The 18631-nt window shown below is 35.7% G+C and overlaps 1 protein-coding gene across 4 annotated transcripts in view; it reads right to left on the bottom strand.

The window, feature by feature from the left end:
* Positions 1–18397, bottom strand: part of FSIP1 (fibrous sheath interacting protein 1) — a 78783-nt gene extending 60386 nt beyond the window's left edge. For 2 of the 4 annotated variants that reach the window (XR_016466911.1, XM_090141201.1), the window contains exons 1-10: positions 18306–18397; positions 17843–17981; positions 16442–16514; positions 15340–15438; positions 13926–14098; positions 13247–13331; positions 9112–9210; positions 7006–7106; positions 6169–6276; positions 485–593 (exon numbers count right to left, since the gene is read on the bottom strand). Coding sequence is in view for 3 of the 4 variants with exons in the window: in XM_090141201.1 (XP_089997327.1) it covers positions 485–593; positions 6169–6276; positions 7006–7106; positions 9112–9210; positions 13247–13331; positions 13926–14098; positions 15340–15438; positions 16442–16514; positions 17843–17968 (973 nt within the window). In the remaining variant the exon portion in view is untranslated. Of the gene's footprint in view, positions 1–428; positions 594–6168; positions 6277–7005; positions 7107–9111; positions 9211–13246; positions 13332–13925; positions 14099–15339; positions 15439–16441; positions 16515–17842; positions 17982–18305 lie in introns of all 4 variants that reach the window. The other 2 variants (XM_031593712.2, XM_090141202.1) reach the window with 1 other exon arrangement.
* Positions 18398–18631: the final 234 nt, after the last annotated feature.

Genomic DNA, 18631 nt, shown 5'->3' with positions numbered 1-18631 from the left:
TGAACAGGTTTGTGCAAATAAGTATGGAATTACTGTATTTTACATAGTTATTTCCCCCATCATACACCATGGACAACACTCCTAGAACAATGGAAAATTTGGTCTTCTATGTGCAAAGTTCAAACAAACATTTTTCAAGGCTGAGACTTCTAAGCTTATTACTCTTGGAAAGGGAAAAAGACAAAAATCCTTCAAAAAAAAAGACAATTTCAGTTCATTTTCTACAGTCTTTAACAATGCTTATCAATCATTGTTTAATCTTTCAGTTTACTTTTGAAATCCTGAGATAAGAAGAAACCAAATTCTAATTCCCAAAGATGAATTATCATGGATAATGTGCTACAGTGGTCATTTTGCAGTTCGGAATATCCAAAATATCAATTTTTGCATATCAAATTTCTTGATTAAAGCTCTTTTCTGCAATATACCTGATAAATCTGGCTTGGAGAATTTGAGCAAGAGCTGGAAAATGCAGAATAATCACCATTAGACAGTAGTATTTGAAGCTTCCTGTCTATCTCATTTAGGTGATGAAATTCCATCGGTTCTGGTGTGTACCCTTCTCCTGGTGCTAGCCAGCCACATCCATCCTCCTGTTGAAAGATACAGAAAATATTTAATCCCCATCCCCAAAGGAAACAGGCTTTAAAAGCAGTTACACATCAAGTGTATTTATTTTTTGAATAAACTGTATTAAAGGGCAATATGCAACTTCTCATCTATCTCATTATATAGCTGAACTCTGCCAGCATTCATCTACCAAGCATATCCTAAAGCAGAAATTCACCAAACAATTAGAAGTACACATTTCTTTATTTTTAAATATAGCTAAGCAGCGACTTATGTGGACTTAAAGATATATATGTGTCACATTTTATTTTTAGAAAGCACACTCATCTACATTGTTCAAATGCAATTGCAAGAAAAAAAAAAAACAAAAAAGGTCTTGCGTTAACCTAAACAGATTTCTGCAGTTAATATACTTTTATAGGAATAAGTCCAAAACCCACATCTTCACTAGCTAGCCACTTAGAATCCCTGAAATAAAAGTGCTTACAGGCAGATGCCTTGCCTCTACACCAGCCAGAGAATAAACAGACAGCTCCACAAGTTCCCCACCCATTCTTTGATAGTTGTACAACTCTTTCGATTAAGTTCTCTTTGCATACAACAAAAGCACTTTGGATAGCTAACCCCTTTACCTTAATGATGCATTTCACTGTATAGCATCTTATCCAGGTTACACGCCAGAAAATTATCATAGCTTCCATCCATGGATATAGACTCCCCCCTTTTTGTGGACTCTGCATCTGTTGAACACAGGAGTCCCAGCTCCCTCTTTAAGGAATAAGAGTTTACCATAGCCTAACGTATGCATAGATCTTGCTCTCTGGTGCTGTACACAAGCAGCACTTTTTGACGCCAACGACATGAATATTCATCTTGGAGGCAGTGTACCCCATTGCAAGATAGTGCAAAGAACAGAAATTCAGAGGAAACTGTTTGACAGAGGTAGATCCACCAATCCTAAAACACACAAAGTATGCAACAATCTCATGTTTTCAGAGCTAATATTGAAGCAGAAAAGCTCTCGTAAGCTGCACTAAAACTGTCAGTAAACATCATCCTAAGACAATTCAGTTATGCGTTGTTTGCACAAGAAGTATTATTCTGGGAATACTGTATTACAACTGAATAGTTGTAATTCAAGTAAGACAAGGGACGGAAAATTAACTACACAGCAAACAGTAAAATATATTTATGTACTAAAAGGACAAATGCAAGTCACAGGTATAAAATGAGAAGTTCTCAACTTCACTGACAAGCTGCCCAATCTGTTTTCACCTCAGAAAGAAATTCTGGCATCAACCACAGACAGACCCCCTTTCTATAAACAATCACATATCCATTTTACATGCCCAATCACACCTGCACAGCAACACATGCTAAAAATCATTCAGAAGTCCAAATAAAGTGGAACATAATACACTGCTCTCTATTAGCCTCTGAAGGAGTTGGAAGCAACATACTACTGTGTAAGCCAAAGAAACATAATCAGCAGCTACAACTAAAAGCACAGCAACTTTCTATCTGACAAAAGATCAAGAAGAAACACACAATCATGGAGTGACTGAAGTGAGAGAGGGCCTCTGGTTCCATTTGGCCCAACCCCTGCCCAAGCAGCATCACCCAGAGCAGGGTGCCCAGACCCATATCCAAGAAGCTTCTGGAGATCTCCAAGGACAAGACCTGTGCCAGTGGAAGAGAGAAAGCCTGAGAAATCTTAGAATTAAATCTGAAAAGGTTGATGCTATGGTAGAAACTGCCTGGAGTCAAATCTCAAATCAAAGATATGAAATGCAATGTGAGAGTTGCATTCCCAAAGAACAAAATAAGACACCCACAGCAAAATCTGAGTTCCTACAGGAACTGCTCTGAGATCAATAACCACCAGCCTTGTAGCGTATCCAGTACATTATCAATGAAACACTGGGAGAGGTAGAAAGCAGAGTTCTCTTCCTGATAGTGAGTTTTATAATTTCTCCCACTGACCAATCAACACAAGTATGTGTTCCCAGTATAGACAGCTGCATACTATGAGTGAATCTGTCCCACTTAACCCAAACAAATGAGCACATATTCATAGATACCAGTTATCTGCTGCAACTTGGTACTCTTGTCTCACACCCCAGGAAGTGGCTCTGCACAACCACTATTCATTGAGAATGACCCTAGCAAATTACATCTCTGGCCTGATTCCAAAGAATCATCAGTTACAACCTCACAAGAACAGGGCAGGAAGATGGGGGAAGTAGAGAGCATACTGTTGATTTCTTTATCCTAACAGAAGAGGACCATCACCTTACTTCAAAACTTCAACATCTGTCTTGCAAAGGATTCACATCCATTCTTCCTTTACAGCTTCCAGATTAGCCCTCTGACTATTTGAGCAGCTGCATCCACACACAAGGAGGAAATATCAGCTCCAAACTACAATACCACTACTGTGAGGTCATCCCTGGCCATCCACATTACTCTAAATCATGCTGGCTACAAAAAAGAAAAAAAAAAAAAGCACACCCCAGACACCTGTCATAAATTACCTCCATTTTGTCTTTGTGAAACAAAATCAAACAAAAGTAGAATGAGGTGCTAAACTTGTGTCACGTTAACCATCCTCTAGTCAGTGCAAACACACACATGACTCTGTAGGAGACAGACATATGAACCCAGGTGCAATTTTGTAGCTACTGCTCAATGTTTATTTCTCATGCTCTCACACCCACTCCTCACAGTATCTAGTAGCCACTTTACTCCAGAGTAAAACAGACTTAAATATTCTCTCATATTTTCAAGATGGTCAGTGATTTAACATTTGTCTTGGAAAATATGCTTCTGTCCTGCCACTGTTTCCAACGTCTTAACTCAGAATGTTTCTGTAACAGCAGTAGGCGCTTAGTACTATGTAACATCTGAAACAAATTATACCCCTGCTGATTTAACAATTGTATTAGCATGAAAATGCACTTCTAAAATACTTCAAATATCCATAAAACTCTTATTTAAGTAAGAAGTACTATTTGGATATTTGGCTTATTTACTTATACAAGTCAGACTAAGTTACCTAATCTGCATTATACTACACAAAAGAATTAATACAGCATGTCCAGCTCTGCACTGATTGACACCCTCCAAAATATTACTTCAGCCAATGCAGTTGGACCAGCTTTTAAAAAGTCAGAATAAAGTAAGATAAAAGCCATCAGTTGGACAGTTGCATTGCTGGGCCAGCTTGGAGCAGTCTAAATTACTCATTAGCTGATAAGTTTCTTGTGATCTTTGCTATAAAGCAGCCACAAGAAATGACTCAGACATAATATAATTCAAATGTAGCAGAAAAAGAATTTCTCTAAACTAGCCAGGTTTCAAGAAGCTATGTATTATCCTTTCTTTTGTTCTATTTTGGCAGTAAATTTAGGAGCTATTTTCTTTAAAGAGAAGATCTAGCGGTGACTAGACTAACCCACAAATTACCTTTCCTGTTCCTGTCTATCAAGAACATATAACAATAAATGCCTTCTGTAATGATTTAGTTAATAACTGATATAAGTAGTAAAAGCTCTATAGATCCATGTCCAAAGAACAGTGTCATGTCCCGGATATGAACTCTGGATAAGTACCATATTTTGTCTTGGTGCCTTAAGAATTGGTGCACAAAAAGGGTACACATTGCTAGCCAGAATTTGCACTAACTATTTGGAACAAATACCTGTCTAATTTGTGACCAGCTTTAAGAAAAAGAAAACTCAATTACCACCTACTGTGATAGAAGACTTCTGCAATCAGTAAAATAATGAATTCTTAATTAAAAAAAAAAAAAAAGTAATCACAAAAAGCAACCACTGTTCTTTAAGTCAGAAAGCTCTAATGCTAGCAGAAGCCTATTTATAATATTATCACTTATTTAAATGTCAGCATTTATGAAATGAAAGATCAACTCTTTCAAAAAAGAACAGAAAGGATGGTATTGTTAAACACCAATCTTTCCAACATGAGGACAAAAACAACCAAAACAAGGACAAACCAAAAACCCACTCTACCAATATTTTCTTCTTACCAAAAGGCCGGATGAAGTAGATTCAGTTAAAGATTTTGATCCTTACATGAGCTCACTCCCTTATCTCGTGTTCTGAAACAATAACTTCTAAAAATGGATTTTAGCCACGTTTTGGAAAAGAGTAATGAAGAACAGCACCTCTTGGATATCTCATGGCCTTATAAGAAAATAACTTAAGAGTAAAATATGGAAAGATGGAACCAACAAAAAAAATAAAATAATGAATTGCAAAAGAATTTACACCAGATCATTTCAGTAATATAAACAGAAGCTTAACCTAAATTTTTTGTTGCTCTTTCTACACAAAGTTCTTATCTTTCTTCATAGGGGCAGTGATACAGTGTACACTTACGTACTGTGACAAAATTCATAAGTACTCAAAATACATAGACTTTGAGTGATGTACTTTTAAAGGTAAAACAAATTTTAAAGGTCATATTATTTCTTTGAACAAAGCAAGTATTTTTCCAGCATTTTTTCTTACTTATAAAAGTGCAGTTTTCTTTAAGTATAATACCAAATTTGTATTGAGGATGATCATAATATGAAAATACTTCTTTTTAGCATGTTTAATATCACATATATTTGAAAAATAGCACAGGGTTACAGTATGATTCATTTTTCAAACAAAATTTTATCTTCCTACACTAGATGCATCACGAGAACTTCCATAACATATGAAGGTCCCCAACAACTCTACCACTGTGATATTTACATCAAAGGAGTAAACAATAAAGACTAGACAGACTAGTAATGAGGAGATCAAAAGACTATTTGATGTGCTCAGATTACTGGGAACCATTCTGTGGCACAGTCTCCTTGACACAGTGATGGCTAGGACAATCACACTTTTTATGCTTTACAAGGAAAAGCGTTTCTACTTCAGCTTTTCCTATCTGTGCAATATGCAGATATGCACTGCTTGCTCTGTAACATTATGTTATAATATAAATTTCTAATATTTAAGTAGGCTTCTGGCTTTTGTATACTTTTTAGACAGACTGAATTGGAAGTCACAGTCATCTTTCTAAAAGCAAACATAAGCTTCACTGTTATATATTTCCCCAATTACTGCATCCTGAAATTAATATCCCAAGAAAACTCTCTGATTTTTGTGGGTTTTTTTTTAGGTTTTTCTGGAAGTAGTTGCTGAAACCTCTACCAGAGGCTACAATGCTAAGCACTCAGACTGAGATGCAGCAACTTGACACATTACACACAAATTACTGTACATAAAAAATAGACCATGTTCTGTTCTGAGTGGGTTTCTATGGCTTCTTCCACCCGCTTCTAACTTTTCCTGAAAGATCTGTATGCTTATTTCAGGCCTGAGAAATTCCAAGTAGTAGAAAGTAAACAAAAGTATAAATAAAAAAATAAATAAAGACAAAGAAAATTCCAATTTGCAGAGAACCCAGATGGGTTTTTTCAGTTCAGCTCTCATATCTTTGTTGGTTACTTCACAATAAGACTAAAGCAAAAATCAAATTTAGATTTACCGTAAAAATAAGCCAAATACAACCAGAAAGTATAAATTGCAGTTCTCATACCTCAAGATCTTGCAATGTACTTTCATCTTCTGTATCTTTCAATAGTTCAATTAACCTTTTCCTTTCTCCTTCAAGCATAGGTACCTGTTTTCCTGAATCCTTTGCTAGCTGAAATGTTTACATATAGAAAGAAAGAAAAAAACCACAAATAATAAAACCTGTAAAACTCCAATAGCTCACACAATATTTTAAAACTCTATGGAATTAACATCTGATTTTTTTTTTTTTTTTATCATAATACAAATTATCTCTCTGACAGATAATAAAAGTATAATCTTATGCAGTCTTTGACATAAGATTATAGACATGGGCAGGAGGTAACGCTAGATGAAAAAAAAAAAAATCTATAGATACTTATCTTCAGGGCAAAGAAAGTTTGAAAGTCAAGGCCTCTATTTTCTGTCAGAAGTCAGCCTTCTTTAAGTTAAAAGTTCCATTATGCTGTACATAAATAACCTGCATATCTATCCCTCATCTACACATAAGGACAGCTTCCTGTAACTTAGTCGTAAATATATTTAAAGAAAGGAATTCTTAGGAAATTCCACAAAAGAAGCTATGCCAGGCACAAGCAGAATAATTCAGTTTCCATTACTCTACAGTAAATACATAAAAGCAGTATTAGGCCTACTGTGAAAATATGAGCATGCATTATGAGAACTATCTTAGAGTTCTCTGCCATAAGCAACAATTTTTAATAGTAACGTTATCTTCATTTACTTCTAATTAGCTTTTAATATTCCCAATTAAGTAATCCAACTATCACCAGAAGTGCTTATATACTACTTTTTCATTAACATTTAATGAAATATTATTGATTTTTCTTTTAAAGCTTACCTCTACATTCTTTTTAATGAAATGCTGACTGTTTTTACTTTTATTCTGTGTTGTTTTTTCTTGATTCAGGAATTTGTTTGTTTCTATTTCACTTGGATAATCTGAAGTTGGAGGAAAAAAACTGCTAAGCTATAATTGTTCCTTTTCTCTTTCAATCAGAGCTAAAATAACATTAATTTAATTTAAATTTTTAACCAAGTTTGTAAAGTCAACAGACCTAAAATTTTGATAAGCTGTTTTCATAATCTACATAAACTATATAGCTATATTTCAAAGAGATAACAATCATCAAAGATGAGTCTAGTCTCATTTTTAGGCTTTTATTATCTGAGATCGTACAACACTGGGAAGGCTCAAAATACTTTAGGATTTCTAACCTCAAAAATGTTAAACATGGTGGTTGTAAACGCCCTGGCATTCCTTCGAACTCTATCATTGTTCCAGTTTTATCATCAGTACAAAACCAGACAGTAACTTTTGGGAGACCACAGAACTATCCGGAGTCATAACAATTACATTTTTTTCAAATTGAACAGCTGAAGAGCAGATGATATATTTGATATTATTACAACACAGCTAATAAAAAACTGTTTAAAAATAAAACTCATCATGGAATTGTACTGCTACTAAACAAACAGCCACATACATTATTTGTAACAATTAAAACTAATGATGTTCTGACAACTTCTCATGTAGGGTTTTTCTTTTCAACAATGGATTTCTATCTATCATACAATTATGAGCACATACTATGTTATTCAGAGACTTGTACTAGTTCTAAGGCAGCAATTCTTTCACAACCACATTTATCACATTAAATAGGAAGACTAAGCAAATACAATCAAATTCTTAATCTCAAAAACTACTTGAGAAGTATGCACGGTACTTCTTGGGAAAGCAGAGGAACAAAAAATGGAGTGGACTATTTCATCAACAAAAATAAGCACTCTATTTAACATGCTGGATTATAAAAGATCATCAGATTTTAGCAGCTTACTCTTTTACACTTGACATAAGAAATAATTCTGCAGACTGAGTAGACTGCAAACTCAAAGACATAAAAATGAATTCAGTGTGTTCTTTTACCCACTACAAACAAATCATAATAATAACTCATCAAGTAAACTCTAATGGACTGAGGTATGTGATATGATCAAGAAAATCCTGATGCAGTTCAAATGCACAATTGTTTACTTAAAGCAACTCAAAATATCTTTAATGTTACCGCGTAAGACCTTATCTATCAAGGAATTGGATCATATTAGAGCAGGAAAATTTAAAACATGTAGTTAAATTCTATAAAGCATCCACACTTTTTAGATTCTGCTGCCAACAACAGTTCAACCTTGAGGAACATCTGTTTATTACATGCTTGTCATCTTTGTTATCAATAAGATATGTCCTGTTTACATGTAATGGTAGATGACAAAGAAATAAACAAAGCTGATAGCAATGGCAGCTGAAGCCATTCTTCTTATGCCAACACAAGTGAGAAGTTACTCAGCCACACATATTTTAATTTCAAGTGGGGAAAGAACAGAGACACAAAAGCACAATTCTATTCACTTTTAAATATTGATCACCGTAACCACTAGTGCCTGATGCCTCTAAACAGTGCATGAAAACAAGTAATAGCTAAATAATGAGCATAGATGTTTGATCTATACCAGAAAGCACTTCACAAAAAAGTTACAAAACAGCTGCAAATGTATACAAAAACAATTTTAGATTATTTCTTGAATGTAAGTTAATGAATGAACAATTTCAGCAATTTAGATTAACAAAGACAAGTTTTTACAAATTTCCAATAAAAAATGATACATTTTACAATGAATGCTGTACATCTATCAATTTACAATAAAAAACATTATAACTTGGATGTATTTTTTTTTCTTTTTAGCATATTGAATAAAATGCTTGGGTAAATCCCAAAGAAGTTCTTCCATTTTGTCATTTGCCAAAAAAAAAAAAAAAAAAAGGATTATTGCCATTCTGCTAGACAGCCTTCTGTTTAAGCCCAATTTCTGATTTTCTGTTCAACTACAAAAGCCAACTCTTCACTAACCACCCACTGTACATGTTGTTTTGCCAGATAATAAAGCTTACCCTTATTATGATGGGTTTTATGGAAGGCATAATCTTCTGGACTAATTTGTGAGTGAAATAGCAACGCGTGTGTTTCATCCTGTTTAACATGAGAGGGATCTGCAAAGAAATGTTTCAGTAAAATTCAATTAAAGAAGACCTAGTTTCATACATATCGTGCTATAAAATCTCCTACATGATAGTTAAAAATGTACTTGAATAAATTATATCACCACTACATTTTTCAAGAAATAAAAAAGAAAAAAAAGGGGCAGTGTCTCATGAATAACAACATAATAGAAATATACGTTGTTTCATAGGTCTTGAGTTTTTAGCAACCAATGAATATACATACAGAAGCACATACGTGACAATTACACATTAGAAAATACAGCCCAAGGCCATGATATTTCAAAGCAGATACCATGTGGTTAGTCACAAAGAGGTTTAAATGAGAATAAAGTATCCAGATTTTCACAGCTGGTGTCTGCCTCTACATGAGTTATTTGTCTTCCAAGTGCTTAGGTCAGGGGTATAGTCTAGGAGTGTTCAAATACATCTTAGGCATGCTAGAGTTGTTTCAGTTACTCAAGGAAAAAAAAATAAGTCATGGCACAAACATATATCAACTGGAAGCCTACGTTAACAGTCTTAAACTACACTCTAAGAGCTTAGCACTTAAATAAAAAGACTCTTTTTGAAAATAACCATAAATATCACATATGACAAATATATTTCTCACAATAAAAAAAACAAACAAACAATAATCTGTAATAATGAAGTTTAATGAACTCTACAGACAGCAAGATTTTGTTACACAGAGCAAGGAATGAATGTAAGGCCAATTAATTCCCGATTTACATTTCTGTCATGAGCATCTGTCAAGCTCATGCATCATAAGCAGGCTGGGACACATTATTGATTTGGTACACTAAAGCTTGTGTTTGATTTCAGAGTCACATTATAAGCAGAAATTAAATAGCTCCTCTATATAATTTATGTAATGTAGCTCTTTGACAAGTTGCAACTCTAAAAGCAAAATATATGAGCTGTATTCCATTTCAGTATCAACCAGGGCAACTGTCAGGGCTGGCAGTAATTGTTAGACATTTAAATAAATAAATAACAAATTAAATAAATAAAGCCTGAAAAGTAAAGCATGAGCATGTTACAGAAAACTAAAGACAAAGATCAGACTGGAGGAAAAATATAAATCCAAACTAAGGAGAGCTTTGCAATTATGGTACACCAGATGCACAGGACACACACATGATCTCACATTAGGAGTTACCTTTGAAATAAGAGACGATTTGAAGCATTTAATGGTTGGAGTTCATTAAAAAATAGTCTAGCTTTTCTGCTGTTTTTTTGCTATATGCTGACATCTACTGGAGAGTTTTAAAATATCATCCTTAAATTCCATGTTTTTCCCTTAATAACCAAAATTTAGTATAGAAATGTTGTCCTGTAGTAGTTTGTTTTGACATGCTTTGACCACATATTACTACTGTTATTATACACACACTTGCACATATATTAACAAGCTCAGATTATTGCTCAGCAATATTCATGCAGCCCTCTAATTCTTGTTTTCTGCCCAATATGAAAAAAAGGAAGGATACACAATAGTTCTATTTCCTTTCAAACATTTCAGACCAGAGACCCTTATCCACCATGGTTCAGAGATGAAGATCAGGACAAAAAAATGTGGACAACTGACTTAACCCTGGCACCAAGAAAAATACTCAAATAGCAAACTTTTGAAAACTGCTCTTAGGTAGTTTTGGAAAACACAAACAATCTGGTTTTGTTTCTCCCATCCCCCACTAAAGACACGGTGTGCAGGATGCCTACGGTTCAATCCAGCACCTTCTCCAGTAAAAGTCCAGGCACAGAAATAAAATGGAAGACATTTTAATAGCCAATGTTTTTTGTTTGTTTATTTTATGTCCATTGGGCATTCTTGAAGAAAACTAGCAATAATTCAAAACACACTTAGACCGTTTGCTGTAGAATTTCAACAGAATCACGCTGTTTTGACTCAGTAAAATTTCTAAGCAGCATTTAACTTTTTCTTGCCTGTTCCATCTATAGTTTTACATAGAATTCTCTAATTTTAATGTATTTTTTGTTATGCATCATATTCCACAATTCTCTGTATCATTAATCATTTGTTTACCTTTTCCTGAGTGGAAGAACTCAATCCTTAGTCATTTGTCTACCTTTGATGCTGTCATAGAGTTTTGTTAACATTTAATTCTTAAGATGAAAATGACTATATTTAGTCTATCTGCTATAAGAGAACAGACTAAAATGCAAACACTGATTCTTATCAGAGTGCTCATTTCCACTTTGAGTATTTTTGTCTTCATATCACTTTGAAACACAAAAATTATCTGACATCCTGTTCTTTCTTCCTGAAAACAGTTTGACAGCATGTCTAATGTAGTTTCAATTTTTAAAACAGCCATCTATCCTGAACTTTCTTTCCTAGAATTTTCAAGGGAGAAGAAAAATAAAAGCAGATTAAGGTAACTGACTTTATGGTTCACATTCCATCTTTAGAATCATGCCTTATATTATTTGATGATCTTTATTAGTCAAATTCTCTGTCATGCTAAGAAAGTTAAGTTCTTGGAAGTGAATTTAACATAATCAGTACCAAAACTAATTTAAATCAGTCATACTCCTTTGTCTACTCCTTAAACTACATTCCAAGAACCATGGCTATGCATGCACCTTCCTATGGTGTTTTAAAACACATACAAGGGATGCTCCAGAAGTAATGTCTCCTAATTTATTACGTTGCTCCACATGGTCAGAGGCAGATATTGGTGGTATTGGTAGAAGTTGAACCTTCCCACCAATATTCTGCTTGACAGCAGAGGGGCAATGGCATCTGACACGGAAGTGCATATGAAGAAAAGGGGTGGAGTTGATTCCCTCCATGTAGAAAAAACTGCACCCACTGATATTCGTTAAACTTGCTGCACGCTTAAGACGACCAAACTGGGCACGCCATCACAATAAGGCAATGGGTGCTACCTTTCAGCAGTGGCAACAGCAATGTTGAAGACAAGCAACATTCCATACAACCATGAAGATTTTTACAAGCACAGCATGCAGGCTCTTGTTTATTGCTTGTGAAAATGCAAAGCAAATGGTGATGACTATGTTAAAAAATACTGTTTTGTAGTTGAGAGTTTGGTCTATATGTGTTATTCTGCTCCTGGTGTTTACTGTAGTTTCCACGGAAATAAATAAGAGGCATTCGTTTTGGAGTGACTTACATAGTTAATATCATCACTGGGTCCATACTTTTGTTTCTTTTCTTAACAGTTTCTGAAAAGGCATAGGCTTTCCATACTTCTAGTACTGGCAAATCATCAGAATCTTACTATGGCATTTCTATTGCTTCCTTCTCATCATCTCTCCCACTCCTATATGAAAGTTTTCTCCAAAACACACTTGCCACTTGTGTGGCAAGTCCACATCCTTAGAACTTCTAAGCAACCCCTTTAGGCCTAAAATATATTAGGCCTATATATATATATGGTTTTTTTTTTATTTTGATTCTTTTTTACTGCCAGCCTGTCAAACTCCAAGCTAAGACTGCCAGTGGCCATCATCAGCAACATCAAAACTGATCTTGTAAACAAATAAAATGATTTCACAGAATCATAGAATCACCAAGGTAGGAAAAGACCTACAAGATCATCCAGTCTAATCATTTACCTATCACCAATAGCTCTCACTGAACTACATCCCTCAACACAACACCTAAGTGTTCCTTCAACACCTCCAGGGTCAGCAACTCCACCACCTCCCTGGGCAGGGACTTACTTACTTACCCAGACATTCCAAAACAATTAAGACATCCAAGTTTTTCAACAGGTTTCCACTCTGTGTTTTCCTTATAACTACTTTCATTATTTCAGTGTACCAGTGTTCTCAGTCATACATCCTTGGCCACCAACTTGAAAAGTGCAAGCTTTACTTATTCTTCTATCTTTCCAGTCCCGTGATATACTTACAAAATATTTTATTCTAAATGTTTTTAATCTTTTTTTTTTTTTCAATTGTACCCAACAAAAATATGAACATTAATCAAAATAAAGTATAATTAGCTCAGCGTATTTAAATCTTTTCTACCTACCAGTTGTATCCTGCCACGATGAAATCAAAGTTAAGAAGAGTTTTGTGTTTTCTATCTCCTCATGGATTCCCATGGTACTGAGAGACTATTTAAAAGAAATAAAGCATAAATTTAAAAGATACTAGCATACATATACTTCAAAGTTGCAGCAAAATCTTCTGCTTACCAGGTCTAACAAATGTTAGGATCTATAAAAATTTATTTTTCTTAGGTTTTAACATCTACTTTTTGGTTTGTTTTACTATTGAGACTATATGAACACCTCCTGAAGTTATGACAAAAGCATCATGACATTTCAAGGCATCTATTCTGCATTGACTATTTCATGAAGACACATTCTACGAAGTAAAGAACTTCCATAATGGATATACAGCTCTTCATCCAAATGCACTGATACTATGAGATGCACTGAAACCAACCACAACCCTGTCTTTTTAGCAAATTACACTTACATAATGAAAAATATACAATATTTTAACATCTGAGGAAATACTAAATGTCATGTTTTAAGGCTTAAACCGACATTTAACTGCTAGAGGTGTTGACAGGAATAATGTAAAAGGAATTTGTGCTGTGGTGTTCTCATGTCTTCTTCAAGGAAACATCTCTAGTTGTTCTAATAAGAGAAAGTATAAAAGCAGATTACCTAAGAATTAGAACATAGTATTATTATTCTAACCTTAAGTTCTTCCCAGAGCTTTGCTCTCATTTCCTTGCCTTGTTTTTTAACCGCTCTCTCTTTAATATGTCTTTTTGCCAGTATTGCGTCAAGCTTATTCATTTTCCTTATAGCTGCTTGAATCTGAGGATCTCCTTCTGCCTCTTCAGAATCCAATAACTTGGAAGAGTTTGCTGCAGGTTAGATTTTAAATTGTTAGCTTGATACACTGCTACTTACAACAAACAAACAAAAATCCACAGTACAAGTAGCTTGATAACAACTGTAGATGAAAGCACAATTACTCTTAAGCAGAGAAAAATGAAGTCTTTGTAACAGATTACTGAATCAAACTCTGTAGCAGCTCGATATGAGGTGGGGGAAGAACACCCCATTTTGGGCAACTAGTTTAAACTTTACTGAAGAGTGACTGTACGTCCAAAATATCAGCAATAGTGGCAGACAAAATAAGAGAACAACTCAACAAGTTTTTCTTTCATGACAGCTACTAAAATACATGTTGAAATGTCCTTCATTAAAGTAAATAATTATGGGGTTGAGAGAGACTCAGTAATACCTCTTCCTCTAAAAGTTATAGAAGTTTTAATCTCGACTTATATCTCAAATAAAGCAGAATCTGTTACTGATACTAGACAATATTTCTTCGACAAAAAATGGTGAAACATTATAGAAACTATCATTATTTAATCAAAATACATTTTTGTTGTGTCACTTTTTTTCTTAAACAGATTTTTATTTCTGTTCATTTTTAGCCTCTCCTCTTCCTACAGCACCCCTGTACTCATCTCTGTTTTCTGGCAGAAAAGCTTCTGTAGAAGACGACATTTGTAGCACTGCTCCAATCCCATAGGCTTTCAAGTTTTGAAGTCCTTGCATTCTTTTTTCAATTTCTAATGTTTATAGATCAAAAGCTTTAAATGGTGCATTTGACCCCAAACATTCACTGTAACACATAAGTCTACTTCTGGTAAAAAAAAAAAAAAGATGAGTGACATAACAAGGAGCGAGCTATACAGAACTAGCCAACTCCAGGGAAGCGCCTATGAGAAAAGGTAATTAATCAATTACTTATTTCAACCAGACTGAATGCTGCAGATGGATTTGGAGCTAAATTACTAAGTGAAGGCTTGAAGCTGAATTCTACGTGATTTCTGTTCTGAAGCAAAGACTATTATGTGAGATGACCAACACTGCTGCACTAAATAGAGCCACCACTGGATTCTACTTCCTTACTGGACTGACCAAATCTACATAGAACACAGACACTACCACATAGCCAAAATAAATAACCTTTAAACCAATAATCTATAACCTCCTGAGTGCAACAGTGCATAAATATTTTCAAAGAATGCTCACATGAAAATTAACATAAATGAAATATACTGCACCACACACTTCATAAAACAGAAAATACCTTCTTTTGCATTACTTATTTTTCCTTGGGAAGGTTCACAAAATACTGAAGTCTGTGTTTCAGTGCTATCATCTCCAGAATCTGAATTAGAGACATATCCTGAAAAACACCAGAGAAAGCCTTTCACAATTACATAGATGTGAAGGAAGCTTTTAAAGAGTGTTTGAAATGCTAACAACTAGAGTAAAAATTTTTTTGTCAGTGTGAGATTGCCACTGAGACTCCCATGAGACTCTAAGAGACTCTAACCACTCTCTTAGGGAAAGAAAAAAGAAAAAAGTTACCTACTACTACACTTGAGCTCACATTTAATCCAGGACCAGAAAGCACAGAATTTCTTTTGACGCCAATTATGTAATGAAGTCTAAGAATGAAGAGAATATTGAAATTCTTTGCCTCACATTGTGGCTTTCACTTCTCCATTTTTAAATAGCCTGAAGCTTTGAAAAGTTATTTTTAGTAGCATTTACATAATTCCAAAATAATTCTGTCCAAAGCACTTCTATAAGTGCTTTCATTAAAATATTGTATATTTATATTTTAATTATATTATTAGTACTTACATTTTTCAGTTGTTAAATGCTGAAACTCTCAAAAATAATTTCTAACTTTTTTTTTTGATTGATGGACCATTATTAGAATATAAAGTTTCTCACAAATTAACATTATCTTTGAAAAGTTGGATAAAAACACTTTATTGAAAATATTTTCTATCATGGTTTCATGGAACAAATGCATATGATTTCTCCTGATTTTCCAGGCCACCAACCAGGTGCAGGTCACAGTTTAAGATGCCACAAGGCATATGCTGTGTTATCACAGCTATTACCATTGCATTTCAAAGACGAGACTCAAAATAACGAAGGCATGAGTTTCAACACCATGACCCCCTTTCTCTTTTGGAATTTCACTTGTTTGCATACAATGCTCTCCAGCAACAGAATTTTACACAAACCATAAATACATGGTACTTAGTCTAGTCACACCACAAAGAAATGGTAGGCTTTCCCACACTAGACAACTCGCTGGGATTCAGCGCACACCCCTGAAAAACGGTCATGTTCTCTACTTCCTTGATACCACAGTCCCCCTCCACCATCACCTTTGTTTTCTTTTGGACAGCAGTCTTCCAAGCTTCTTTGATGACTAACACCCAAACTGACAGGTGAATCAACCTATGAAATACAAATCAATCACTACCATATAAACAGAAATCTTGGGGGGCAAGAGGGAGATAATCACACTAATCACATATTATTACAAAGGCTAATAAGGCTTTTACACAAGACTCAGAGTAGCATTTAAATAAACAAAGAATTCAGATCAGAGTTCTACTTCTTAGATATCACACTACTGAATTTGTTTTCTCAGGGTCAACATTTTACAGACTCTTGGACTAGGAAGGAACTCTGAAGATGCATGCTAGTTCTGCTACAACAGAGTACAGCCAAGCAGTCTGTATATACAGCAGCCTCACTCATTTCCCAGTGTTGTGGGCACTCTGCACCAGGCAGAACCTCCACCTCTTGCTCATACTATTGAGTTTTTTCTGTTCTTTGAAAGGCTGATATGCTTGTATCTAATTCATCAGTCTCAAGAGATGATAGTTTTCATGCAATTGGTTAGGATGCTTAAGTTAAGAATGTGGACTCAAAGTTATCTGATGGTATCCTCAAAATCTGACTGTGAACCTACAAAAAATTATTTTAATGCATTTATGAAGCACCTAGGCATGATGCCTAGAGCAGATGGATGAATGCAAGTACAACACTGTGGAATACAAACTTAAGTAGATCAACCTAAATCTCAAATTCCCAAGTCTCAGTCCCTACACCTTAAAAACTGTATCACATAACCCTATTCCCAAAATTAAGTTAATCCCAGTTACCAGTTTCCTCAGAGGACAAACATCTTACTTCTGACGGAATTTATTACATTCCTGGAACTGATCTACAATTCTTGGAATATGATGATTTTTATTAAAAAACAAACAAACAAAAATTTAAATAGACTATATTTCATAATCTGATTAAGTATATAGAATCATAGAATCACAAAGGTTGGACAGGACCTCTAAGATCATCCAGTCCAACCATCCACCTTTCACCAATATTTCCCACCAAGCCACGTCCCTCAGTACAACATCTGAATGTTTCTCAGGCACCTCCAGGATCAGTGACTCCACCACTTCCCTGGCAGCCCTTTCCAGTGGCAGGCCACTGTCAGAGAATAAGTTTTCCTAATATTCAACCCAAATCTCCACTGGTGCAACTTGAAGGCACACAGTAGAATACAGTCTAATTCTCCACAATGTTGAGCAGACCTTTCTCCAGCCATCTTAATGGCTGGAAAGATCATTCCAGCACGCAGAAGGAGCAGCCCACACTCACAGCCCTCTGTGCAGCCACAAACCCCAGGACTCTGCAAAGCTAGGAGAGCAGAATTTCATTTCATCAACGTTCTAACAAGAAAAAAGGAAGCAGCTGAAAGTAACAAGAATTACCTTTGGCAAAAAAGGTTCTGGTGCCAGTAACTCCACAGAGACACTTAAATGCCTGCAGCTGGGGTAGGCTCTTGAGCTACATGCAGGCTGTGAAATTTTATCCAAGCTCCCCCTTGTCGTATCCATTGGGACCTAGAGCCTGAAGGGAAAAAACAGCAAACAAACAAAAACCAACCAGCTGACCACACAAACAAAACAAAACAAAACCCACCGCCTTCCAAGCTCACAGTCTGTTAGTAAAACGAGAACTCAAGCCCACTTCAGGTGCAGCTTAAAGAGATTTCAAACAATTCAATGCTGAGAGATCTTTCTGTGCTCCAGTTCGCCCGCTCAAACACACAGCTTTTATGCAAGCACAGACACAAAGCAGCAGGGCAATCAAAGCATCCAAAAGTGCTTAGTGACTAAAACAATCCCCGCGCAATTGCACGCATCTCAAAAGGAACCGCACAGCCGCGCTCACCACAGCAGCCCCAGGCGCCGCCTGCAGCACCGCGCGCTGGGCGCCCGTTGGTGCGCGCGCTCCCCGCAGGGCGCGGGGCCGCCGGCGTTACCCGGGCCGCGGCCGCCGTTGCCACGGCGACGGCCCGCAGACACCGCGGTCGCGAGAGCTGCAGGCGGACGGCTTAGAGCGGGCGACTCGCTTTTCCTTCTGGCGGCGCGTCCGGCCTGCACGCGCAGCGTTGTGGTTGACCTGAGCTGAACTGAATGGCTGCTTTAAATAAACTCATTAGAACTTAAAACTGACACTGAGATCACTGTTATTTACATGACTGTTCACCGTTAGTA

The sequence above is a fragment of the Phasianus colchicus genome, chromosome 5 (genome assembly GCF_987193195.1).
Source record: "Phasianus colchicus chromosome 5, bPhaCol1.hap1.1, whole genome shotgun sequence".
NCBI classification, from domain to species: domain Eukaryota; kingdom Metazoa; phylum Chordata; class Aves; order Galliformes; family Phasianidae; genus Phasianus; species Phasianus colchicus.
Note: the sequence above shows the minus strand (reverse complement) of the source record. Positions and strands in the feature narration are given on the sequence as shown.